The following is a 25687-nucleotide window of genomic DNA, read 5'->3' on the forward strand; positions in this document are numbered from 1 at the left end:
GGGAAGAGGCGATTCTCGAGGAATCGATTATATTGGGATAAGCGCTCACATATAGATTCGATCCAAGTCAACACATCGCGTCCGCAAGAGCTCCAGCCGATTCCAGTTACGTTGATCGATTACTGAATCGACGAAGCATTTTTTTGTTACCCTCCCCCGCCTTACCACATTTAGAGAATAACTATTCGGAATCGACATGCGCGCGAGTCGTGCCGAGTATTCGATTCGTTAATTCAGGCCGGACCCCTTCACATACACGCACGCTCGCTCGCTCGCGTGGACACGGATGGGCTGCTGGCCGTATTAGGTTGACCCGTGGGTCTTACAGTAAGGTTATTGATTTTATTTTATTATTCCCCGCGGTGAGGTGTGTTGGGGGGGGTGGGGGTGGTGGTGGTTCTCGTGACGGTGTTTGATAAGCGGAGATGATAAAGAGGTTGCCGTAACAAACAACAAAAAATCCAGCGGGGGAAAAAAATACCAAAAAAAAATCGGTCGAAATTAACCGAATGCTGGGGTAGGTGAAATCGTTGTCGGTAACACCAATTAGCAAGTCTCTTCTCTCGACATCGTCACATTCGTCGGCAGCAGCCAGCACCACCAGCATCATCACCGACGGAGCCCGTTCAAGGTAAGCGTGATGCTGTGGTTAAGAGGGGAACAATCCAGCGTGCGCCGTGTGTAACATCACAAATGGTGTGGCATTGTACAGGTGTTGCGGTGTGCGTGGGGCTCGCGTGTGATCGCCGACACGAATGGTGGGGGGGGGGGGTAGAGAGAGAGATTAACAACGCGGAAGTCCAGCACAAGTCCGGACGGGACGCTCGAGTAGCCAAAGGTGAATGATGATAATTAGTGTTAGTACTACACGGGTGAATTGTGTGTTGTCCGTTTCGAATTGTTGCTGCATTCGTTTTAATTCGAAGGGGTTGGCGCAGTGGTTATTGTACCGCGCGAATGCAAACCCGGGGGGGGCGGGCACGTGTGTGTGACCCCGAGTTCCACACCCAGAACACGGCGCCCGTCAGTGGCGAGTGGTACGCCGTGTCTGAGTCGCTGCCCTTAGCCACTCGCTGCCCTCAGCCACTGGCTGCCCTCAGCCACTCGCTCCTCTTAGCCACTCGCTGCCCTCAGCCACTCGCTCCCCTTAGCCACTCGCTGCCCTCAGCCACTCGCTGCCCTCAGCCACTCGCTCCCCTCAGCCACTCGCTCCCCTTAGCCACTGGCTGCCCTTAGCCACTCGCTCCCCTTAGCCACTCGCTCCCCTTAGTCACTCGCTGCCCTTAGCCACTCGCTCCCCTTAGCCACTCACTCCCCTTAGTCACTCGCTGCCCTTAGCCACTCGCTCCCCTTAGCCACTCGCTTCCCTTAGCCACTCACTCCCCTTAGCCACTCGCTGCCCTTAGCCACTCGCTGCCTGCCCTTAGCCACTCACTCCCCTTAGTCACTCGCTGCCCTTAGCCACTCACTCCCCTTAGCCACTCGCTGCCCTCAGCCACTCGCTGCCCTCAGCCACTCGCTGCCCTCAGCCACTCGCTGCCCTCGCCACTCGCTGCCCTCAGCCACTCGCTGCCCTCAGCCACTCGCTCCCCTTAGCCACTCGCTCCTCTTAGCCACTCGCTCCCCTTAGCCACTCGCTGCCCTTAGCCACTCGCTCCCCTTAGCCACTCGCTGCCCTCAGCCACTCGCTGCCCTCAGCCTCTCGCTCACCTTAGCCACTCGCTGCCCTTAGCCACTCGCTCCTCTTAGCCACTCGCTGCCCTTAGCCACTCGCTCCCCTTAGCCACTGGCTGCCCTCAGCCACTCGCTCCCCTTAGCCACTCGCTCCCCTTAGCCACTCGCTGCCCTCAGCCACTCGCTGCCCTTAGCCACTCGCTCCCCTTAGCCACTCACTCCCCTTAGCCACTCGCTCCCCTTAGCCACTCGCTCCCCTCAGCCACTCACTCCCCTTAGCCACTCGCTGCCCTCAGCCACTCGCTGCCCTCAGCCACTCGCTGCCCTTAGCCACTCGCTCCCCATAGCCACTCGCTGCCCTTAGCCACTCGCTCCCCTTAGCCACTCGCTCCCCTTAGCCACTCGCTCCCCTCAGCCACTCACTCCCCTCAGCCACTCGCTCCCCTTAGCCACTCGCTGCCCTTAGCCACTCGCTCCCCTTAGCCACTCGCTCCCCTCAGCCACTCACTCCCCTTAGCCACTCGCTCCCCTTAGCCACTGGCTGCCCTTAGCCACTCGCTCCCCTTAGCCACTCGCTGCCCTTAGCCACTCGCTGCCCTTATCCACTCACTCCCCTTAGCCACTCGCTCCCCTTAGCCACTGGCTGCCCTTAGCCACTCGCTCCCCTCAGCCACTCACTCCCCTCAGCCACTCGCTCCCCTTAGCCACTCGCTGCCCTTAGCCACTCGCTCCCCTTAGCCACTCGCTCCCCTCAGCCACTCACTCCCCTTAGCCACTCGCTCCCCTCAGCCACTCACTCCCCTTAGCCACTCGCTCCCCTTAGCCACTCGCTCCCCTCAGCCACTCGCTCCCCTTAGCCACTCGCTGCCCTTAGCCACTCGCTCCCCTTAGCCACTCGCTCCCCTCAGCCACTCACTCCCCTTAGCCACTGGCTCCCCTTAGCCACTGGCTGCTCTAATAAACCCTTTCCCTGCCCTTCACCCATCCCACAATTACCAACGTGGGTGAAGTATGGTCAAACCGACCCCCATGACAGACACGCCGTGGGAAGGAGGCCTTCATCTGACAATGGATCGACAAGAGGGTTGTTGTTTATTGTTATGAATGAATTGAAGCTGTTTAGCATCGTCACTTACGGCTCTTCCTCACCATGTACACAGTGTTTTATGGTTTTAAATTACCTCGCTGTCTAACCCTTCCAATTTCAATGTGCCCTCAATTATTATTAAGGACCCATTATAATTATGATTTTTTTTGTTATTTATTTTACTCACGATAGTCAAATCTTTTGATCAATGAAGCCGGGATGTGTCTGGCTAATCGCCGCCTCTGCTGATACTGCGGGCTGGGATTAATGTGATGCACAGTGTGGGCCAGACTTTAAGGGTCACCGGCCGAGGGATTGGGGCCAATTGCAGTCCGTTAAGTTTCCCTTTTTCTCTATAGTTGAACGCTGGCTAACAGTGTGGAAACTGCGCGGGACCTCCAGAATAAACACCTCATTCGAGACCCAAACATCGCACCTCCTGGCTTTGACATTCTTCCTCGAAGATCCCCGCTTGCAGCCACCAACCGCGTCAGAACGTCAACAGGCCGATGGGAAAATTACGGTTAAAAAGGAGCCGAGATTGTATGAACTCATAGGTATGTTGAACTTCTTTCGGCACCGTACGTGGCCAACCGTGCTCATCGGAGATCCGGCCGTGCAACCCAAGCTATGGGACCGTCCATATAGTAAACCACTGCGTGGTCATCGCTCCTTCAACGGAGGAGCAAGACTACACAAACCCTGCCCTGAAGCCCTCTCTCGTCGTGGCTAACAGACATCTAAGCATTGGCAATATGAGCTCCTTACCATATTGCCACCGTACGTAATATAATAATAATAATTGCGTATTTATTTTTGAGGTCTGATCTCAGCCCAGCAATGAGAACATGCTGTGGACAATTACTTTAATTTATGCTGCCCGAGTCTCTTGTGTGCGCAGTTACACTGTTCGCTCGTGTTCCATTCTGGCGAATGTTATCTGAACCGGTCCTGGGCCTCGACTAGGTCGAATTCAGCTTTAAATGAGTATCTGGTGGTGTGGAAGAATCCACACTGGGAAGATAAAGACGGCCGAGCTTGGTGCTGGCCACACCCTCCCCGACTGTGCGGCGTTCTGGAATTAATAGGTGCTCGCTAACAGCACTTGCCCCAATAGTCTGTATCGGAGGCTGTGCAAGGGATAAAGATGCCTTATATAGTGTGTCTGGGTTTCTGTGTTGCGTGTTTATTTATGTTGGCATGTTTGTGTAAGTACCTGTGTCTGAATTGTAAGAGTGTTTGTGTAATGTGTCTGGCTCTCTGTTGTGTGTTTGTGTACCGCTGGCTCTCTTTGTTGTATGTATGCGATTGTATTTTGGGTCAGTGTTTTGTGTGGATATTTGTGTATCGACCCATTTGTGTGCGTCTCTTTGCATGTGTGCATCAGTCTGCGAGTCTGTGAAGATATGTGCATGTGTCTTACGCGCATCTCTGCGAGTGCATCTTTGCGCATGGTCTGCATGTGCGAATGCATGGTTTGTGTACTGTTTGAGTTCAAGACATTTTCATGGATGTTTAGCAGATGCATTTAGATGTTTTTAGCCATTCCTAACATTGAGTTTTCTGTCTTCATGTGGGAGCAAACCGGAGTACCCTGAGATGAAGATGTTAAAGAATGGCTGTAAAACATTGATAATTATAATCCTGGAATCAGTTTGCCCATTGGGCCACACGCTGTGCAATGATTGCTTGATATTATTAAGCACATCCATCTGTAATCCCCAATGTCATCCAATTACAGCTTACTTAGTCGAACACCGAAAGTATGCGTTGTGTTAACGGCACCCTAGCCTGTGCCCCTAACCCAGCAAATACTCTTTCCTTTGCACCAACATGCACGGTGGAGGCCAGACTAAGTGCCAGGCCTGTGGAATTTGGAACAAATGAAGAGGGGTTTTTTTTCAAATGATTATTTTATTATTAGGCTTATTTATCCCAGAAGGCCTCATGAGTCCTAAGACTCGTCATTCAGAAGGGTCTTGCTAAGATTTTGCAGTAGGACAATATTGCGTGTAATCCGAATTTAGTAGTTTCCAGATATTTTTTCAGCATTGGGATGTTTGGCCCAATACCAGTTGTATTGCGTTTGTTTTTAGATATCGGAGGAAACCAAAGAACCTGGAGAAATATGCAGCACAGGGAGAGAAACATACAAACTCCACCCAGAAAGGCACCAAGTTAAAGCACAACATTATAAAAAAATATCGCTGCCCTTGCTATGTGATCTGAAGGGCTATTGCCTGATACATGGGCTTATATATGTTTGGTTATAAAGCAGTGTTAATACAACACAATTCGTTGTATGGAGACAGTGGGTATAAGTGTATTAAATGCATAGCCAGCCGGTCGTAGGACATGTATAGGTGCAGGGAGCGTGTTTGGCAAGAGGGGAAGGAAGAGTCTATGGGCGAAGCAGAAGAATGAGCGATTTCTGACGACGTCCCCAGTCAAGCCAATATTAACTGGAGGTTTAGAGAGTTAAAACTTGGTTGCTGGAGCGGAGGGTGCTCTTAAAGGGATTATCGTGTGATGAGAGGGGAGTGGTAGGAGAGAGCGTGCAGGTGAGTGATACGAGCAGGGAGAGGGTTGGCTGGGATGGGTCCGTGTAGGGTCTTGATGACTGAGGGTGATCTTGAAATGTCAGCCAGTTGAGGTGTCATTTTTGCGGTGATGTGATCTCATCAATGGGTGAGGCAGCGTCTGGCAGCATCATTTTGGATCATCTGGAGTTTGGAGGTGAAGAATTTGGGGGTGGCTGTAGAGAAGCGTTTCACTAGTCGAGTCAGAATGTGATGTAGGCATGGATGAGGGTCTCAGCAACAGCTGGAGAAAAATAAATGGCGGTTGTGAGAAGTGTCGCGCGGATGCAGGTATTAAGTCCTGCAGAGATATGTGGGAAGAGAATAAGACCTAGAGATCAAGGAATGAATGCGGCGAGTTTGTTTATGCTTGTGCAGCTCTGCCAGTACAGTCCCTGAACGTTTTTTTTTCAGATACAAAATACTTAACCACTGATAACATTAGTACCATCATCAGTCATGAGCAGTCTATGGCTGGATGAAGGTCTTCCCAAGCTACCACCATTTTCACAGGCCTGCAACATAACATATCCAACTAGCTCCCACACGTCAGTTGATTTCATTGCTGTATTCCAGTTGAGGCCCTCTTGGGCATGTTTCTCCACTTTGGCTGCCGCTAAGTTGTTCGTCTCGCACAAGTTAGAGATATATTGACAACACAAAATGGGCTTGGGCAGGACATGTCACAATAATGGATTATTCGCACCAATTTGTGGTTATTAAACTCTGGGGTGTCTTCTGGTTGCACCTGCCTCCACCACTGCCATACCATGTGAAATTCCCACTGCTGGTTTAGGGCTGCCAACAAGATGAGCACAGCCCCATTATCCCATGAGCAAAGACACTTTTACCCTGATGTATCCGTCATGAACAATACATCAATTTGCAAGTCCATATGAAAAATGATTTTTTTTTGTCATCAGCAGGAAATGAAGATCATGACATTTCTGTCCACTGGCCCTCTTCAGGAAATAGTTTGCTGTTATTACTACCTGATATTCATCGTAGTGTGAATAAGTTAACTAAAGCAGTAACTTTATACCTTAACAAAACACCGCCTCGACAGAAATGAAAAAAACTCCCAACACGCTGACATTTTGGACAAAAGCCAGGCAAGCTAATGTTTCAGACAGTTTTGGCAATGCTAACATTTCAGGCAATGTCCTTGCTTATTAGCATTATGGGCAATGGCCAGTGGAGCTCATACTCTGGGCAAGGGCTGGGGAAGCAAACATTTCAAGCAATAACCTGGCAAGCTAATATTCTGGGGAACAGCTAGACAATATAAAAATGTCTGGCTATTATTCGACAAGCTAGCTTTCTGGGCAACAACAAGGTAAGCTAATGTTTTAGACAATTACCCCATCCTATAACATTTTCCGCAACTTGGCAAGCTAAGAGTTCTGGCAAGCTTCCGCTCGGGGCATTGGTCAGGCAACGTCCTTGTAAGCAAAAGTTTTTGCACGACGATCCATCATGTACCATTCAGCCGCTACCGCTCGCAGATGGCGTGCGAGGTGGACCAGCACGCCGACTTCTCGGGCTGGCTGGGCAAGATGGGCGTGAACACGGAGATCGCGCTCGCCATGGACACCGAGCTGGGCATCCGGGACTACGAGGTGCTGCTCGCCTGCGCCGAGGACCTGCAGGTTCGCTCGGAGCTCTTCTGCGTCGCCCGCGAGCGCCTGCCCTTCGGCTTCTACGCCGTGCTGCGCCGTGTGGTGGCAGCGTTCCCGGCGGAGCGCGCCGGCGACTGTGGCGCCGCTGCCGCATCGGGCCGGTCGTGCCCCGGCCTCGGCTCGCTACTGGAGGTGCTGGTGAGCACGCTGAGCAGCCTCAGCCGCGAGTTCCTCCGTTCGGCCGACAAGCTGAACGCGCTGGACGCCCGTACGCCGGCCTCCGAGGACGACGCGGCCATGGACGATGTAGCGCAAGAGGACCAACCCTTGGAAGGTGTGCGGGGCAAATAATTGCGGTGGTGCCGATTTCGTTGACCATCCGGCAAGAAGCAATGAGGATTCAGTCTAATTGGTCTAAAATTTTCATTTTTTTGTGGTTATTGACACCCGTATCTTACTTCCAATGGGGGTGCGCGTCTACCAGCTTCTGTATTTATAAAATAGTGAAAATCATAGGCAAATCTTGCTAATTTTACATTTAAGCCACCAGCTAAAACTTTGCATTCGGGAAAGAAAAACTACAAACAAGATAAAATAATCCTTTGTTGAAATTGAATTATGACACCGTATCATGGCAATTCATCGTTCCACTGGGGGAGAGCGGGTGGAGGGTGCTCTGCCATCGATAGATCCAAACGCAACGACCAATCACGATTATGCTGGTTATGTTCGCAATAGGTGTATAACTTTAACCATTACTTTTCAAAGAAGATAAAACAAGATGCTGTATTTATCTACCAGTCTTTAATAAGTTTACCTTTGTCAACTTGTCATTTTATACACTATTTGTCTTTTCCCCCAATTTTATTCCAATTGTTTTATCAACATCGCAAGATAAAGAATTCATTTGAATCTCTTGCAGAGAAGTGCAACCCTTCATGTCAGAAACTGTCCAGAGAAGCGGATATCACAGAGCTACGCGAGATCCTTTAAATTGACCTCTGGTCCAAAAAGTAGGAGACAACACTTCCCCACCCACTCTGCTGCAGAGAATAATGTTAATTGTGTAGTGGGTAAGGATGGGAACCAAGTCTTCTCTGGAGGCAACACGTTTATTTATAACAGTAACACAAGGTCCCTGACACAAAGGGGTATCGACCCCTTCCACCTGATACCCTGGGGAGGTATAGCCTCCGGGCTAGCGTGTCCTAATCACTGGGACCACTCTCTATATATCAGCCCTCCGGCAAGGGGGACCTAGGGGAGGCTAGCCTAACCCGACCCAGCCAAGGTCCTCGGGTCCCGACCACTGGCCCACTCGGTCCCTGCCCTGACAAGAATTTCGGGTCCGGGGGTTCCTAGGGTCCTATTCTGGCTGGTCTTTGGGTCTTCGGCTTGACGACGACTGCCGGTTCTGTTCAGGGGACCTTCTTTTATACTGGATTCTGGCTCACTCCGCCCCTAGCCACTCCTCCCTTCTGGAACTGTCTGAAAGGGCCTGGGGAGTGACATTATCCCCCAGCCCCCTTCCTGGGAGTCTGTACCTGTGCTCCCGAGCTGCCTTAGGGTTACCTTGGCCCAACGGCCTGACTCCTCACCCTTAGACTCCCTCCTGCTCCCTGTTGACTCGAGGCCGTTATTACAGGCTACAAGTAGTGGCAATCGCGTACAGCACTCAACGATGCCGCTACAATTGCATGAGAATCAAACCCAATATTGATTCTCAGAGCTAGAATTAGCCTAATTAAGTGCAGAACCAAAGATGTGTTTTGTGCAACCATTGGTGAGACCATGACCCCACTAGACTTGGGAACCCCGGACTAGTGAGATTGCTGCCCAGAATTGAGCACAGGATCTCAACGCTCCCGACTCTGCACTTTGACCTCCAAGCCACTCTGCAAGTTCAACTTAACTTTTGTTGCGTTTTTTTTCCCAAGGCTGTTACCGGTTTGTAAACATGGCTTCCCTCTTGGGATGTCTGTATAACTATGGTTCTGTTCTTTTAACCAGCTTTTTCTCAAAGCAATTCACCACAAATGCCGAGGGACAGCCCTCCGATCTTCGTCCAGACCGGCGATGGAGTTTGGAAAGAATTAAAGATGGAAAACGAAGGTAAATACACAGGTGACTTTGCGAAAGGTCCATTTTGTATATTTAGCGTCATTAATGCAGATTGCATCTAAAAACGCTGTAGAATTTGGAATGCGCAGTTTTCTTGTGGATACATGGGATACTATCGACAAGCCGGCCAGAACCGGCACCAATATTTGCCCAAGCTTTCGTGGTCCTATATTGCGATGTTTGGATCTGTGTACCTGTGCAGTTTACAGCTTAAAGCGCAATTTCTCATGCTGATGAAATGGCCGACACACATCGAATTGACAGTTTTCCCCATTGTTCATTACAAAGAAATTGGCAGATTTCCTCCATAACAGGAAGTTGGCTTAGCAACATTGTCTTAATGCAACGCAAACATTTACAGGCATTGTTAATCCACTGCTGAAAGACGGGCCTGCCCACAACGTGTGCGTTGCGAGGGTTAACTGTCCGTACTCCACCGCTCTGGTCAGTGTGGGTTGGTGAATATTTTGGAGCAGAGACGTAGGGGCACCCTAGCAGAGTACAACAAAATATCTTGCTGCACACAACACAGCAAAGCCCCCCAGATGCTCTATGGTTACCTGCCGTGCGTGGTGGCCGCCCATCCCAAGAAATATCCAGGCACAAAAATCATGCTTAGCTTATGAGATCTGACGATCAAAAATCATCGGGTGGAAAATGACTCGAGTCATGGGTACTTGAGAAAATTTGAAGGTGGAATAAGAGTTTCCACCCACACGCGAATCATTGCCCACCCACCCCCCCCCTCGTGGACCGGTTCTTCTCTGCAGGTTACAAGGATGTGCAGTGGGTGGAGGCTTCAGATGAAGAGTCGCAGGAACAGCAAAGCCACAAGGAAGAGGATACAAACGAAGTTAAAGTAGAGATGGGAATGGAAGGTAAAGACATAAACATTTAAGCATATATTTTTTGTTTACGATAGCCCATGCTGGCTTCATTGGAACACTTTACAATGCACTTTTGATAGTTTTGTATTGCATCACTTCCCAAGAGTTGACCACGCAATATGAACTGAATAATTCGTATTTTTCATCCACTAAATCTGCCAACTCTCAGCAAAAGCCTGCTTTGTGGACAGCTGACCTGTTTGGGTTATCAAGTTTTTTCCAGGATACGTCTCAAAATCCTAAATTCGCAGGAGTTTGTGGGTAGGTGAATTGTGATACACCGAATAGACGGTTAATGAGATGACACGAACGAGACACATGCAAGACACGGTCCTGCTTGAATCAAATCCCCTGTTCCCCACAGATAAGCCCTGCGACAAGTCCTGGGTTCTGAGTGAAAAAGGCGATGACGCCTTGACGTCGAGACGCTCCCAGGATGCGACGACTGCCAACGACGAGGACAACTCGCATCATCATCCACCTCCTCAGCCACCTCTGCTTCCGCAGCAGCAGCAGCACCAGTGTGACCTCCCCCTAGACGATGAAAAAGCCAGCTGCTACGAGGAGGTGAACAAGTATGGGGACATCAACTCGTACGGCGCGATCGACGCGTACGGCATCACACAGAGCGACAACTACGACGACGATGACGACGACGACGATGACGACCGGCCAAGGGGAGGCGTGACCACTGCCGGCGAAAAGTCGAGCAGGGGCTACGGACTTGGTCGCAAGCCAAGTGATGACCTGGGCACCCTTGACTCTACAGAGCGATTCCGTAGCAGACGGAGAGCGTCGGCTAGCGCCGGTTCCAGCAAGGGCGGGCCCGGCGGGCGAGGGAAGGGCCGTAGCAGTGGCGGGCACGCGGACCCGCTGAGCAACGGGCTCCCACCATTCGCCCTGCCGGCATATCTGAGTGAGGTAGCCACGAAGGCCGGCTTCCCGCAACCGCAGTGGACTTATGACGAGTCTGCGGAGAGGCCCTTCGCGTGCCACGCCTGCGGCCGGGCGTTCCGCTCCAAGCAGAAGCTGCGCGTACACTTCCGTACGCACACGGGCGAGAAGCCGTACGGCTGTGAGGAGTGTGGAAAGCGCTTCACCCGCTCAGACCACCTGCTCAACCACCGCCGAATGCACAGCGGCCAGAAGCCCTTCCTGTGCGACATCTGCGGAAAGGCATTCATGTTCCCCTACGCCGTCACGCAGCACAAGCGGACGCAGCACTGCGTGCCATGAGCCATCATGGGTGGTGTGCGTGGCTTGAAGAAGGGATGGAATGGTGGATGGAAGGCCGAATCGCCCATCACTTCTGACATTGTTTTATGCGTTTTGGCAAGACAATTTCAAGCTTGCGAGCTCTTATTCTAAAATGAAAATGATGAGTTCGCATCTCGCAACAGTGGCGACATGTTAACAATCTCGCCTCGTATACAGGAGGTCGTGGGGTTCGATCCCGACGCCTGTATATTTGGAGTTTGCATGTTCTCCCCGTGGAAAAGTGTCTTTTTCTCTGGGTCCTCCGGTTTTTCCCTCATTAGAATCATACGTTTAGAGTATTTGGCTGCTATAAATTTCCACAAGTCACTTCGTTGAGCTATCATTTGTGGCAAGGTCGCTTCTGAAAAAAAGAGCCACATAGCTCAGTGGGCCTGACCTCGTTAAGTAAAGATTTGAGTTGCACCACTGCACGTAGGTTCTCAATTGTGCTCCATAGCACTAGGGTGTGTTTTCGGGTTGCACCGTGTGCCGTTCAGCGTAATATCCGACGTTTTGCTCCATGTGCTTTCACCTTTCAGTTCGCTTCCTGAAATAGGTAGCAGCACATGGGAGAGGAACATCGGACGTCATGGTTAGCAACGCACAGAACATCCCGACAGAGTATTGGACAGCTAAAGTTTTTATTTTTCTTTCTGCCGAATAATAACTCGTACTGCAGCGCTAGAACTTGGGTGGTAGTTTTGCTTATGCATTTTTATTTATACGTGCTTGAGTAACAACGTATTTTTAAAATTTTGTAGTGGATTGTTGCTTTATATGTATAGCTGTATTTGATGCTTTAATGGTTAAAATGCTTCAATGACCTGAAGAATTCCCGGGTTATGGATTTTCATTCCTTTGTATGTGTATTGCCATAAAGAAATAAATAATATTTAAGAAAACAGTTTGGAACGTTTTTATTATATACCACACTTTTACACACAAACACATTGCAGTTCACCTTAAATGTTAGAAAAACCTATAGTGCTATATTCCTTTTAAAATAATAGTTTGACACTGCATAAATGAATGTATCCTGCAATGCAATATGTAACATTAAATTATAGCCCCTCTGTCAATCCACTGCTGGATGAAGGCCTTGCCACACTGTATCAGTCATGTGGACTATTTGTCCCTAGTTCACGCTAATGAAAGCAGAGAGAATATACATTACAGCATAGTACATTGCCCTCTGCTGACAATGTAGCTGCCCAGCAGCCCTGTTACGCATGGTGGTTGCCCATCGAAGCACTGTCCAGGCTCAACCCAACTTAGCTTCCCAGGTCTGATGAGATCGGGCACATTCTGGGTGATTTGATCATCGGCAAATGCATTGGACGTAATCTATATTGAATTACCTTTGCAATATATCATTGCACTAAAAATTATGGTCAGCGTCCTTCAGCTGTCCCACCCCTAACTACTATCCCCACCCACGACTACCACTGCTGCAAACGCTCATTCCCCACCTTCCCCAACCACCCACCATTACCCAAACAAGCCCCACCTGTGTTTCGGGAGGAATAGGCAGGGCCTAAACAAGGAGGGGCATGGTTCCTAAAAAGGAAAGGCAACGGTGCCCAAAAGAGGATGAAGAGCCAATGGAGCCATAAAGGAAGGGATGGGGCCTACAGAGTTTTAACTTCACAGTTGCTTTATGGTAATAAAAGCATAAAATCAATTATGTGCAAGCAGGCAGCATGTTTGTAATGCCGCAGATGTGGCCATGGTCCACGGGTCAAATAGTAACTATATTTTACCTGAATAGTAAAAATTATTTGGTAATACTATTTACGGTTAAATTGTAGCCAACTGTAAGCCTGTCCACAGTAATTTTTAGTGGTGGGGGGTTAAAGTCTCTTGTTCACCTACCCGGTCTAAGTTTGAACCACAATACTTTGCTGTTCTCGTCAAAGAGTATATAAACCATCATGTGGACTCCAGTCAATCTCGCAGCGGCTTTTGGCTCACCGTTGAACAAAGACGGTCACTGCACCGCACACTTTCAGATGCACTTCTGCGGCCGTCTGGAGGGCTTTTCTGATATTAGCAAGCCACTGGAACTATGCACTTTTAAATCAAGATTGAAAACTAATTTCTTTCGAACTGCCTTTTTGTTTAGATTGTCCTCCTGCACCTCCGATTAGCACGTTTGGATACGTACGGTGTGAAAGAAGTTCAACGTACATACATAGGTGGGGGTGGGTGAGCATTAGCACCCAGCACCTGCAAAATGGTTGGGTCGGGATTCTGCTCCCCATCGCCCCCCCTTTCAAAAAAGCTCTTCACAAGTAATGGTACTCCCGCATCTCCCGCAACACCTGCTCCTGCGCCTCCTCCATCGTCAACTTCGGCCGGCGGTTCCGCTCCAGAAACTGCAATGTCAGCCAGAGGGGTGGGAGGGGGAGGAGGAGATAAGATCGTGTCGTAGTCAGTCGTCTTTGTACTAGTAGCACAGCCCTTTTGATCATTTACTCATTCCTTTAGGCACACCGACTTATTAATTCATTCACATTCATTTTATTTATACATACATTCATGCATGTACTCACATTAACTAATTTCGCACTTTAAATTAATTCACTTTCTCATAGTACATCAGGCTAAACTGGTTTTCATGCCTGAATGATCATTGAGGCAATGCGCACCTCCTGTTTAGAGCCCCGCAGAGCCAGTGGTGGAGATTCCTTTGATGGGGGTAAGTCTGTGCATAGCTTTGTAAAGTTAACACATTCTTACACGTGGCAATTAATGTATGTTGAACTTATTTCGCGCCATCCGTAGCCAACCGTGCTAATTGTCCTTGGCACTCAAACCAATGTTTAGCCTGAATCAGTGGCTCAACGGTACAGCAAGTGGCTCACAATCACAAGATTGTGAGTTAAAACCATGGTTAGGGGTTGACTCAACCCCATCGTCCCTTCAAGATCGCCAAGATGAGTACCACTTTATGGGGAAATTAACGGCGGTTGGATAAAATCGTCCCCATCATAGCAATGCAGAATTTTCACCACTGGCTCTGCGGGGCTGGAATAATAATATATAGGAGATAAAACAGGAGATGAGCACAGTCTCAATGCTCATTTGATTAGGAATTCACTTTGACTTGGTGTACTCTGCGACAAGTGAATTAATGAATGTTAATGAGTGAATGCATGGATTTCTGTATGAATGTGTGAACAATGCAATGCAACGAGTGAATAAATATATGTATGAGTGACAGAATGTGAATGAGCATGTAAATTAAGACTAACGAATGAATAAGTAACTTCATTACTGAAAAAAACGTGTGAACAAATGAACGAATGTTGAGGTCTCGGATGCCATGTGACTTTCAGTGCTATGGACGTGCGTGCCTGTCGCGTCTCGGCGAGCGTGGTGTAGGGGTATCGCTCCTGGGCTAGCGCCTCCACCAGGCTGGCATGCAGGCCTTGGCACCGCGACACGAACTCGCGCGTCAGCTCCAGCTGTCCCCGCAGCAGCTCCTCTAGCGCCAGCGTGGAGGGGCGGTACGTGGTGAGGGCTGCGATTGCACATAAAGATCCCCCCCCCCCGTATAGCCTTAACAGACTGTTGGGGCAAGTGCTGACAGAGTAGCACCTATGAAGGCCGGCACGGGACACAAAGGGGGTGGGTGGCCAGAACCATGCTGAGCTACCTTTGTCTTCCTAGTGGCGATATTTACACTCTTGAGGCTGAGTAGACCTAGGGGAGGCCCAGGACTGGTTCAGATAATCGTCAATGGTGTTGGCCCATGAGTGGTAATCCAATTAGGATCACCAGGTCCATAGCACAGCGTGATAACCACAAGACGACTGTTCTCCGCCGTTCCGTGCACACGACGAAGACAAAGATCCCCCGTATAGCCTTAACAGAATGTTGGGGCAAGTGCTCTTAGCAAGAGGCACCTATGAAGGCCGGGATGGTAGACGAGGGGGTGGATGGCCAGGACCACGCCCGACCGCCTTTGTCTCCCCAGTGGTCATGTTTACACATCACACCAGGTACTCATTTGAGGCTGAGTCGACCTCGGGGAGGCACGGGACCGGTTCAGATATTCGTCAGTGGTCTTGGCCGTGAGCCGGAATCGAACTCGGGCCTCTGGGTTTGTCGTGCAGTGCGCCAACCATACGCCACCACTTCCCACACACACACACAGATACGCATTCCTAAATACGTACATTCATACTACTTTCCTTCTAGGTTGTATTTCCAACCTCCCAAGTTGCTCACCCATCCTGCACAATTTGTGCCACTCATCAGAAGCTATTCTTTTGGTCAATCTCAATGTAAAGAATCTGCATACAGTAATCTCAACGGTGAATAGGGCATAAGCAAATGTGTAACCACAGCACGAGGAAACAGATGGTACTCACTATTTCAGAAGATGAAAGTGAACCCTAGACCTCAACATGAGAACACAGAGTGTGCAGGACCACAGGAGCAATCAACAAAGTAAAATACACAACATGTACGCAGCTGAAAGGGTCTAACAAAGCCACCAAAGCCCGTCCAGTAAAGAAGCCTTTGATATGCTTGAGATTTCGACCGTATAAATAAGTTACAAAAGAGGGGCGGACGTGCCTATGCCCAACGCGCATGAGCGCCAATCGTTCTGGTTTGTGGAATAACATTACATACTTAAAAAATATATATATATCTTTTTGTTGTCAATCTTGCCCAAAAAAAACCAGAAACCAAAAAAACACTCGCACTCACAATACTGCCCTAAATGGAAAATAAAAAGTGCGTATACAGCCGACACTCGCTCTGCACAAATTCGCAGCTGCAAGCAATTTTTTTTTCTACCACCAAAATTTCGGAAAGCACGAGGTGCAGTTCTCACAGCTGCAATGATTGAGCGGGCAGTGCGAAGATGGCGTGGTGCACGCACTGGGCTGTCTCAAGGCTCCGCACGTGACTCATGCGCCTCTCCAAGTGTGTCCGCTGCAGCCCGCTTGCTAATTGGCCGTGGACAGGGAGCCGTAGAGTTCGGGAAAAACAATACCACGTGCACCCCCCCCCCCACCTACTCAACAATGGACCGCAGAGGGCTAACCTCGCTTCTCCCTCCTTAATCTCGGAAACGTTTTGATTAAGAAACAGTCTGCCTGAACAATATTTCCACGCGAAAGATAAACCGAAATGCTTTCGATGCACAGGAGAAGCGACGCAGCCCTCCGCGGTCCACTGTTGGGTACGGGAGCAAGTCGCATCGTTACCCCGTCTGCTCCTGCGAGGAACTTGGAACTCGCGTTTCTAACTACCAGCCTGTATGGGCAAGTGCAGTACTCGTGTAAAGTTTTATGTTGCGTAATCATATAAATTGTATTCCTTGTTTGAGTTTTGTATGTGCATTCGTATGTGCCCAACCGGCAATGGATATCCATTGCAATTGATATTCATTCATTAATCCCCCCCACGTCGCACGTGAAGGGCTCACAAGTGACATCACATCTATCCCTCTATTTAAGGAACGAAACAGGATTTCTCCACAAGTCTGGCTGTCGCCTGATGAAGCTAGTTGTAATTACTGGCGAAACGTCGTACTCAGATTGTAAATGTTGTGGCTTGGCTCTCCAACACACTGGTTAGTGCTGTACTAGTGTAGTGAAATAGCGCTGGCTGCTGTCTACAAAGTGTAACTACAAGATATGGCAGTACACACATCAAGAGACGACACTATATACGGAGGATAAAATATCTAGGCAAAGTTCATGGTAGGTTCCAGAAGGGGGTCGTGGTGAAGGCGGATCAAGGCCACGCCGGGAGGATAAGAGGGGGCCCTGAGGCAAAGCTCTGGGATATTGCTGAAAGTTGATACCCTCACAGAACGGCTGTTCGTGACTGCGGATTTGCTCTGCACGGCCTTTTCTCAGAATGTATTCCCCCTTCTTCACAGCAGGGAGAGACAGACGGGCCAGAGAGATTGAGGGAATACTTGTTGAAGACTTCACTATGCGGGGGGGGGGGGAGGTGTAACGTCAGCATGACACACAAATTCGGTTCAACACTGTGGGATGTGGGTGACGGGAGCACGCAGATGTGCACAGAGACGTCACCACTGCACATTTGCCTGCCCGCACATCAGCTAGCCAGCCAGCAAAACTTTATCTAATGTATTTTTGCTTTATTTTCAGATAGCCTTCCTGGCTTACCCAAAATTCTGGCTTACCCCAAATTCCACCTTATAGGAGTCCGGCTTTGAGAGGTTTTACCATGTGCTCTGATTGTACTTCACCATACCTTCCAGCGTTTCCCCGCTGATGAAGTGAGAGGCGATGGGCATTGGGGCCGCGTATTTCCCAGCGTGCTCTGCTGTCAGCGCAGCATCTGTGAACCACAAGGTCCATCAAATGATTCGCCAGTGCAGTGAAGCGCAACCAGGAATAGGATACATTGAACAAAAAGCACGCTCAGCATGCTCAGGAAAAACAAAAATACAAAACAGCTTTACAGCAATTGGTTCTGAGCAATTTAAACAGGGAATAATTTTACGTGTTAAGTCATACACGTATTTAATTACAGTAGAATAATAGTAATAATGCCAAGGTGGAACGCTGGCACAGCGGTTAGCACACTGCGCAATGAACCCAGTGTCCCCAGTTCAATTCCCGGCTATGGCTAACATCAGTGGCAAAGTGAAATCGGAACCGGTCCTTATAGCTCCCTCCTTGATCATCCTGCACTGATCTGCATGGTGACGTATGGATAAAAAAAAACTTCCACGACTTACATGGCATGGGGAAGCCTTCATTCAGCAGTGGAATGAGAAAAGATTGTATTTTTTTTTTACTTTCTCAAATATTTTAAAACAGGGCAACTTTTCACATGTCAGGCTCTATATGCGTTCATGGTATAATAATACCTCATACTGTGCCGCAATATTTGATTAACATGTGGCGTGTATTTACAACCCTTTGTTAATTCACCGCTGGAAAAAGGACTCCAGATGCTGCGTTGGTCACAGGGATCCTGGAACCATATTTGACCACGCTGATTAGTGCGGATTGATGAAGGCATTCAAAGGACTAGTTCAGATATCACTCACCACTTTATGAGAGCTGTGGCCAGGAATTAAACTTAGGTTAATGCATTCATACCGTAGCGCAAGACAGAAAAAAAACCCTACACCTGTAAAGAGATAACACCTGCAGGTCTGCAAGCATGCATGCACAGGTGCACAAACCTACTTGCTCTACTGCCACATCTCTATCTTCCAAACCTTGCCTTCAAAGCACTGGATTACAGGAGTGCACCACCAATGCACACACCCCACTCCCACTGGCATAATAGCGCTTCTGTCCATTGAAACACCGCACTCACCTTGCACCCACGCATAGTTAAGGCCAGGCACAGTCTGTACTGCCGCATTCCTCCCTCGCCTCTTCACATCTCTTCGCACCGAATCGGTCAGTCCACGCGTTCGCAGCCTCGACGATTCCCTCCTACCCCTAGGCCGCAGTGAGCTCGATCCGGAGGCCGGACTCTCGGAGCGCGGGGACGAATCTCCCGAGTGGGACGGTCTCCTCGCGTCAGCGTCACACGAATCGTCGTCTTCCTCAAAGTCCTCCGAGTAGTTGGAGGCGGCGCTGTCACTGTCGACGGGGCTCACGGAGCGCGAGGGTTTCCCTCCGCGGCTCCCGATTCTGCCGTGCGACAAAGACGAGGCGGAGGAGTGGTCGCCGCCATCTCTGATGGAGGCCACCTCCAGCCGTTCGGACACGTCGCTCACCTCCGACATGGTAGCGATCTCGCTGCTCTTCTCTATGCTGCTGTTCTCGCTGCTCATCCTTGTGCGTGGAGAGGGCGTTCGTAGATTTCTTGTCGTGCCCGCGGATGGCTTGTCGGATAGGTGGTGAGCCTTCGGCTGTCGCACGTCGGAGCTAAACGCGGATCTCTCGTGGCCGCGCTTAATTGGCGGTGGATCACTCACAGGAAGGGCAGGCAGGAGGTCGTCCACGGTCATCAGGTTCATCTTGAAATCTAAAAACACAACGATAGTCACTGGTGACAAGGTTGACATCACCAACTCCCTACACTTGACAACCCAATTTAATCACAACTCAGTCTACGTGAGTACATGGGTCTCGATGCAAGTCAACAGTGAGCAAGCTGAGACCATCAACTTACTACACTAGAGAACCTGGTTGAATCACAGGTGGCTATTCGGATTTGAACCCAGGATTATCAGCAGTGGTGGCCCAGTCTCATTCTGAACCCTGAGCCACCAGGCCATCTTGTGATGTGGCATCTGATCAGGACATGGAAAATGTCACACGTGCCCAACACAAGCAACGATACCAGCCACATTTCCAGCATCACCTCTAACCCATGTATTAATAGTAGCCCAAGTTCCAACATTTTCCCAGTCCCGGTGCTAGCTCAACCATTCGCCCTATCCCCAGCAATAGCCTTAGCACTAACTAAAGCCCTAACCTCAGTCTTAACCAAAGCCCAATCATATCCTTATCCCAACACCCAACATGCTAACCAATCATGCCGATTTAAGTGGTAGGCTGCCAATTATTAAACGTTTTATGAGGATAACAATTTTCAAAAGAAATATTGCGTCAAAAACATATATTCTGCAACATTTATTAAGTGGCATGAATGGCTTTGGAAATCACGTATGTGTTTAAAATTGACAGCCCAGTGCTTAAATTAGGAGGACTGGTGTATATCCGTGCAGAAATATTCATTAATATCATAATATAGACCCTACAGGGAGAATCACAAGTCCAGAGGAAACAACCCACAGATCGTCCCCCACCATGTGTTCTTTCACCTATAACCATTAGATATGCAATGGGTCTAATAAAAATCAAATCATAATAAACAGCCCTTTGACAAGCCACTGCTAAGTAAAGGCTTCCCCACGCCATGCCGGTCATGGAGATGGTTTGACCATACTTCCCCACATTGGATGGTGATGAGTTTTTGAAGCGGTGGCCCAGGCAGGATTGATGTCACTCGCTACTGGTGTTTGTCATGGCTAGAAATCGAACTCCGATCGCCAGGTTCACAGCGCAGTGTGCCAACCACTGCGCCACCACACCATCCTCAGCCTCCATTAATTAACCATCTATCCTCGTACCGTCAGAGGCCGAAGCCGATGAAACGTCATCCCGTCGACTCGGGGCCACCGATGCGTCCGAGAATCGCTCGTCATCAGAGTTCACCTCACTCCGTATCGACGCGGGAGACGGCGATCGTTTGACCGCGCCTCTCCTCATCACGCTAGGCGATCTCGCGGTGCGGTCTTCGTGGACCGGGGATCGCTTGGCTCTGCCCATCTCCGGCGGCGACGGTGGGAGGCGAGGGGCACTACCGCCAGGCGGTTCCGTCGAAGTCGCTTCGCGCATCTTTAAAAACTTAAAAATAGCAACAAAAACTACAAATTACTTACATAGATCGAGACTAGAAAATGTATACGAGTAACTGTCGTTTATCTGTGGACAAATTATCCGGGTTGAGGATTAACCGTGCTTGCACGAATATAAATCAACAGTCTTACATATGCACTGGTTAGATTATAAGCTGTTCCTCAGTTATCAGGGATCAGCTACTCAGTGCCCATACGACAGAAAATAAGTTGGCACGGAAACCGACTACTTTACAAAAGAGTAAAAACAGACGGCTCATCTTACGTCTCTATTGTTTATCTTTCTTTCACCTCACTAACCTGCATCTCTTGCCTACAGCTCTCTCATCTCGATCTTCTTGACGTAACCCACTGTTTAATGTGCCTCAATGGGTTTATTTAATCTCCTTGTAAAATAAAGGATTCAAAGCTTTCGTGACTGCATGGATTCATCTTCTTGGTTCTTTCGGTAAAGTCACGTAGAAGGGAAACAATAAAATGTAAACATAATAAAATCATGTTTTAATTTAATTAGTTTATTATTTCCCTTCTACGCGACTTTACCGAAAGAACCAAGAAGAAAAATAAAGGATAAATTTTGATTTAAAGCTTTCGTGACTGCAGGGATTCATATTCTTGGTTCTTTTGGTAAAGTCACATAGAAGGGAAACAATAAAATAATAAAAATATAAAACAATAAAATTCTCACGTAAAATACAAAAATAAAACGCCACTTTTTTAAAATTTTCTTGCTGTGGTTTTCACACCTGATGATGATTGCTTGTGTTGTAATCGAAACGTCGTGATAATTTTATTGTTTTATATTTTTATTATTTTATTGTTTCCCTTCTACGTGGTGACTTTACCGAAAGAACCAAGAATAATAATGAAGGATGTTAAATAAAATCTGAAGAGCCATCCTCTAGGGACGCCATGGTGGTGAGATGTTAACTTCCTCACCTGGTATATATTTCAAGTTTGCATGTTCTCCCTGGGGTCACGTGGATTTTTCTCCGGGTCCTCCGGTTTTTCCCACCATATTTAGAAACATGCGTTAAGAGTATTGTATTTGGCTCCTATATAATTTCTACATGAGCCACTTCATTCAGCTATCATTAGTGACCAGGTCACTTCTGAAAAGAGGTATACAGCTCAGTTGGCCTTACCTGGAAAAAAAAAAAACTACTTTTTATATTTTTTTATTTAAAGCTTTCGTGACTGCAGGGATTCATATTCTTGGTTCTTTCGGAAAAGTCACCACGTAGAAGGGAAACAATTTAATAATAAAAATATAAAAAGATAAAATTCTCACGGCGTTTCGACTGCAACACAAGCAATCATCATTAGGTGTGAAAACCACAGCAAGAAAATGATTGCTTGTGTTGCAGTCGAAACGTCGTGAGAATTTTATCGGTTTATATTTTTATTATTTAATTGTTTCCCTTCTACGTAACTTTTTTATAGTTTACGTGCTCGTACCCGGTTGCGGTTGGTGGGAGTCTGCGGGCTCCGCGCGTGCTTCCGCTCAGAGTCGTGGCTCTCAAAAGAGCTGCCCAGGAGCCGCCGCATCTCCTCCTCGTCGCTGTCCACAGCCCCCACAGGCGTCAGAGTCCTGGCCCCAGAACCGCCCGTCCGGGCTGTGTCACGGTTGCACAACGCATCCTCGCGAGGGGCAGCCGACGCCGTGGGCCTTGGAGGCTCTGCATACACGATGCAATACAATTGCAAAAACAGTACAATTTGGATTTGTATACAGTGCTTGAATGCGACCACATTTCAAGAGCGCTGGAAAGAAACAGTGGGAATGTTTATATTTGAGAGAGAAACAGTCATCGTCAGGGCTACGAAGTCTATGAGTCTCTATGCAAGTCTATGGGTGTCCATGTGAATCTCTAAGTTTCTACAAAAGTATAATGGTCTTTATGTACAAGTCTATGGGCCTTTACACAATAAAATTATAATGTAAATGCTTTAATTACCTATGTAGGTAACCAATAGGTACATTTGTATAACCTAGTTTTCATATATATGTTGTGTATACCTCCGTTTTAGTTTTTTTTGGGATCACCCCTCTAGCCCCATTACTCAGGTGATCGAAAGTTGACGAGATATTCACTGAGGCACCTGTGTTCCCCAATGATTCTGCCGGCGTAGATGTCATCATCATCGTCGTCTTCTTCTTTTTCAGGAATCGGCTGCCATTGCCGCTGAGTTCGTCGCCCGGCATGCTCACGGCGAGCTCCACGGTGGGTGGTGCCCCCGGCGAAGGGGAGGCCGAGGGCTGGCGTCGCGCGCCCGGCGTCGCCGTGGGCCCCGTCACCCGCGCCTTCAGCTTCTCCTCAAACCGAGACAAGCGCTGCAGCGCCGCTGCCGACGACGCGGACGTCCTGGCCACGCTGGCGCCCACATGGACGTCCGTCTGAAGCCCAAGGGGCGCAAAGGGATTGTTACTCGATATGTCGCTTACTTCTAAAAAAATTGAGTGTTTATTTTTTTTTACGTTATACCAAGTACTCGGGCGATGATGGCACTTGTGTTAGAATGACAGCTTATGGATCCTTCCTAAAGTATGCATCCTTTCTTGGGTGTGTTTGCATGTTTCTATTAGAGTTGCTAAAATAGGATTTTTTTGCATTGCTGAAAACCGCATACAAAAATGTCTAGCCATGAACATAACACGTTTATCCTTTCTTTGAAATGAGAAGCAAAGGGGGGCTGCCGTGACGTAATGGACTTGCCATATAGAGGTTGCTGGATCAATTCGAACTCCCACTAACCAAAACCTGCATCTCTTCACCCAGTATAGTTATATGCAACACAGTTAGTTGATTGGCAGGTCGCATTTGGTGGGGGTAAAGTCTGGGTGCTCCCACCTTTCCACGGCATTTGGCAAGCATGGAAGAATAGGCCAAATACCCATGAGATGGGCTCTCTGGAGCTCCTTCAATTGGAGGCACTTCTGCCAGCAGTGGGTAGATCATATATCATGGCTGATGATGTAACAATTCATTACTTTGATTAAGGATCATCATTAAATTCATAAATGTATAATTTCTTGCACACGAGGTGCATTTAGAGTGTCACTGTGTGAATCTGTAGCATCTATTATTGTGGTGTGAATCCAGTCCAAGTTAAAGCGATGTCAATCTATAACATCTGCGGTGGTGTTAAGCTGTACACTCTACGGCAGTGTGAAGCTTCTGAATTCATAGCGTCTCTCTAGCGGTGCGAGTTTAACGCTCACTTGAGATATGTGATTGTATAGTAGTGTGAATCTGTAGTATCTGCAAACCATATACACCTGCATCATGGAACCTCCCTTGCCACTATCAAAATATAAGAATAGGTTTTACCCTTTCTGGCAATAAAACAGGTGTTAAGATGTTAAAACACCAAACAGAAACCTTTTTGCAAAGAATCATGTCCGCATTAACCACATATAGTGTTCACTGTTTGAGACTAGGCTCTAAAGAAAGCTGTCTCTGGTGTGGACCAATCAGTTTCAAAGACAATGCATATACTACCAGAGCATGTTTTTTTGTTTGCATGTTCACCACAAGGATCATGCAGACAATTCCTTGCAAAAAGGTTTCTGTTTGGTGTTTTAACATCTTAACACCTGTTTTTTTATTGCCAAAAAGGGTAAAACCTATTCTTATACATAGACACCTGAGCCGTACAAATGCACTTGCTGGGTCACCTGAGGCTTTTTCTTGAGGAAGCGAGTCGCCGTGGGTGAGGCATGGCCAGGGAGCGGACTTGGGACCCACTGAGGCGTAAACATGGGCCCCACCATGCCCAGCCCATTCCCCACACTCCCTCTGGGTCCCGGCACACCTCGCTCCACCGCCAACCTGCTCCTCCGCAAACAAGCGACGTGTTCCGAATAAACTTCATTGCCTCATCTGCTGCTGCTGAGACCTTTATCCAATGCCTTCTTCACATTTCTAATTAACTGCTGAAAAGTATCCTATTTCATCATCATCATCATCAGCCATGGACTATCCATTGCTTAAGGCCTTCAATGTAACAATCCACACTAGCAGCTACACACAAGCCGATTTCATTGCTCCATTTCCACAGTGGGCATATGCTCAGACACGTTCCCTCCGTTGGCTACCACTCCCATCATTAGTCTTAATCGTTGGCCATGATACTTTCAGGCGACATGTCCTGCCCAAACCTCACGAATATTTCTTAACTAGCAAAATTATGACTACCAACCTGCTCTCTAATCCAAGTGTTATTCTATTGATCTCAATTTGATACCAGCCTTCATCGTGAACTCTTCAACCTTTGTTCTATTTTCTTTGACAATCCGCTCGGAAACATCGCCTGTGCTGGTAAATCAAACCACACCTAATTCGCTTCCTCTATTCAAGTCCTTCACCCAGCTGTGGATGACTATGGCTGATATTGATGATTTAAGTGTAGGTTAAAAAACTTTCTCTTTAACTCTGCCTGGGACTGTCAATCTAAAAACTGATCATATGCACCTTTATCACACCATCAACTTAATTTCTTCCCTACCCTGTCACACCCTGGGTTCCCTCACCTAACGAAAATAAAACCTCTTTAAATGATCTTGACACACACATCTCACACAGGGCTGTCAGCGGCGCACCAAAACCTATCGTCCCGTACTATGATGCAACACCGATGCGCCTCACCTTCACCAACCTGCACTTGTTGACGTGATGAAATATGGTGAAATGACCCTCATGGACCCACACGGTTTTGGTGGGACCCTCATCCAGACGTGTATTGACAGAAGGGCTGTACACACGTGTCTCTGCATTTCATTAAATTTCAACAGAACTGTTTTCTAAAACCAAATATTGTTGCATTGTTAAAAAGTGACACCCAGTTTCACACCGTCAACCCGGCGAGGTTGTGGTTCATCTGGACGCGTCGATGTCACCTTGTAGTCCTGAAGGGGAGACCTGTGCTCTCGTCAGAAAACGAAGCATCACTCAGATCCGCTCCGGGCCATCCACGCCCGCCCGGCAGTCCCCGTTGGATCATGGCTGTGCCCGCCGGTATACAGTCTAACAACGTGAAACAACAAAGCACAAGCCTTATTACCAGTATTTCAACGG

The 25687-nt window shown here is 48.4% G+C and overlaps 2 protein-coding genes across 7 annotated transcripts in view; one reads left to right on the forward strand and one right to left on the reverse strand.

Annotated features, from left to right (window-relative positions):
* Window positions 1-12126, forward strand: LOC116951863 (uncharacterized). Of its 2 annotated transcripts, none has more exons than XM_032970668.2 (5): window positions 1-631; window positions 6830-7293; window positions 8970-9071; window positions 9851-9958; window positions 10332-12126. In XM_032970668.2, exons 2-5 carry the CDS (start codon window positions 6846-6848, stop codon window positions 11201-11203), a joined length of 1530 nt encoding a protein of 509 aa, XP_032826559.2. In that variant the 5' UTR covers window positions 1-631; window positions 6830-6845; the 3' UTR covers window positions 11204-12126. The 2 variants fall into 2 exon arrangements, with proteins under 2 accessions (XP_032826559.2, XP_075930061.1); XM_076073946.1 differs by having other exon boundaries at window positions 6-631; window positions 6846-7293.
* LOC116951891 (uncharacterized) overlaps window positions 12126-25687 on the reverse strand; it is a 25430-nt gene continuing 11868 nt past the window's right edge. For 3 of the 5 annotated variants that reach the window (XM_032970716.2, XM_032970715.2, XM_032970717.2), the window contains exons 2-10: window positions 25510-25636; window positions 24289-24448; window positions 22713-23007; window positions 22068-22288; window positions 20322-20598; window positions 18551-19210; window positions 17471-17557; window positions 14581-14747; window positions 12126-13599 (exon numbers count right to left, since the gene is read on the reverse strand). In XM_032970716.2, the coding sequence (XP_032826607.2) occupies window positions 13510-13599; window positions 14581-14747; window positions 17471-17557; window positions 18551-19210; window positions 20322-20598; window positions 22068-22288; window positions 22713-23007; window positions 24289-24448; window positions 25510-25613 (2061 nt within the window). In that variant the 5' untranslated portion in view covers window positions 25614-25636 and the 3' untranslated portion in view covers window positions 12126-13509. The remainder of the gene's footprint in view (window positions 13600-14580; window positions 14748-17470; window positions 17558-18550; window positions 19211-20321; window positions 20599-22067; window positions 22289-22712; window positions 23008-24288; window positions 24449-25509; window positions 25637-25687) is intronic. The other 2 variants (XM_076073944.1, XM_076073945.1) reach the window with 2 other exon arrangements.

Source organism: Petromyzon marinus, chromosome 44 (assembly GCF_048934315.1).
Source record: "Petromyzon marinus isolate PM22_M1 ecotype Great Lakes invasive population chromosome 44, UKy_Petmar_22M1.pri1.0, whole genome shotgun sequence".
Classification (NCBI taxonomy): domain Eukaryota; kingdom Metazoa; phylum Chordata; class Hyperoartia; order Petromyzontiformes; family Petromyzontidae; genus Petromyzon; species Petromyzon marinus.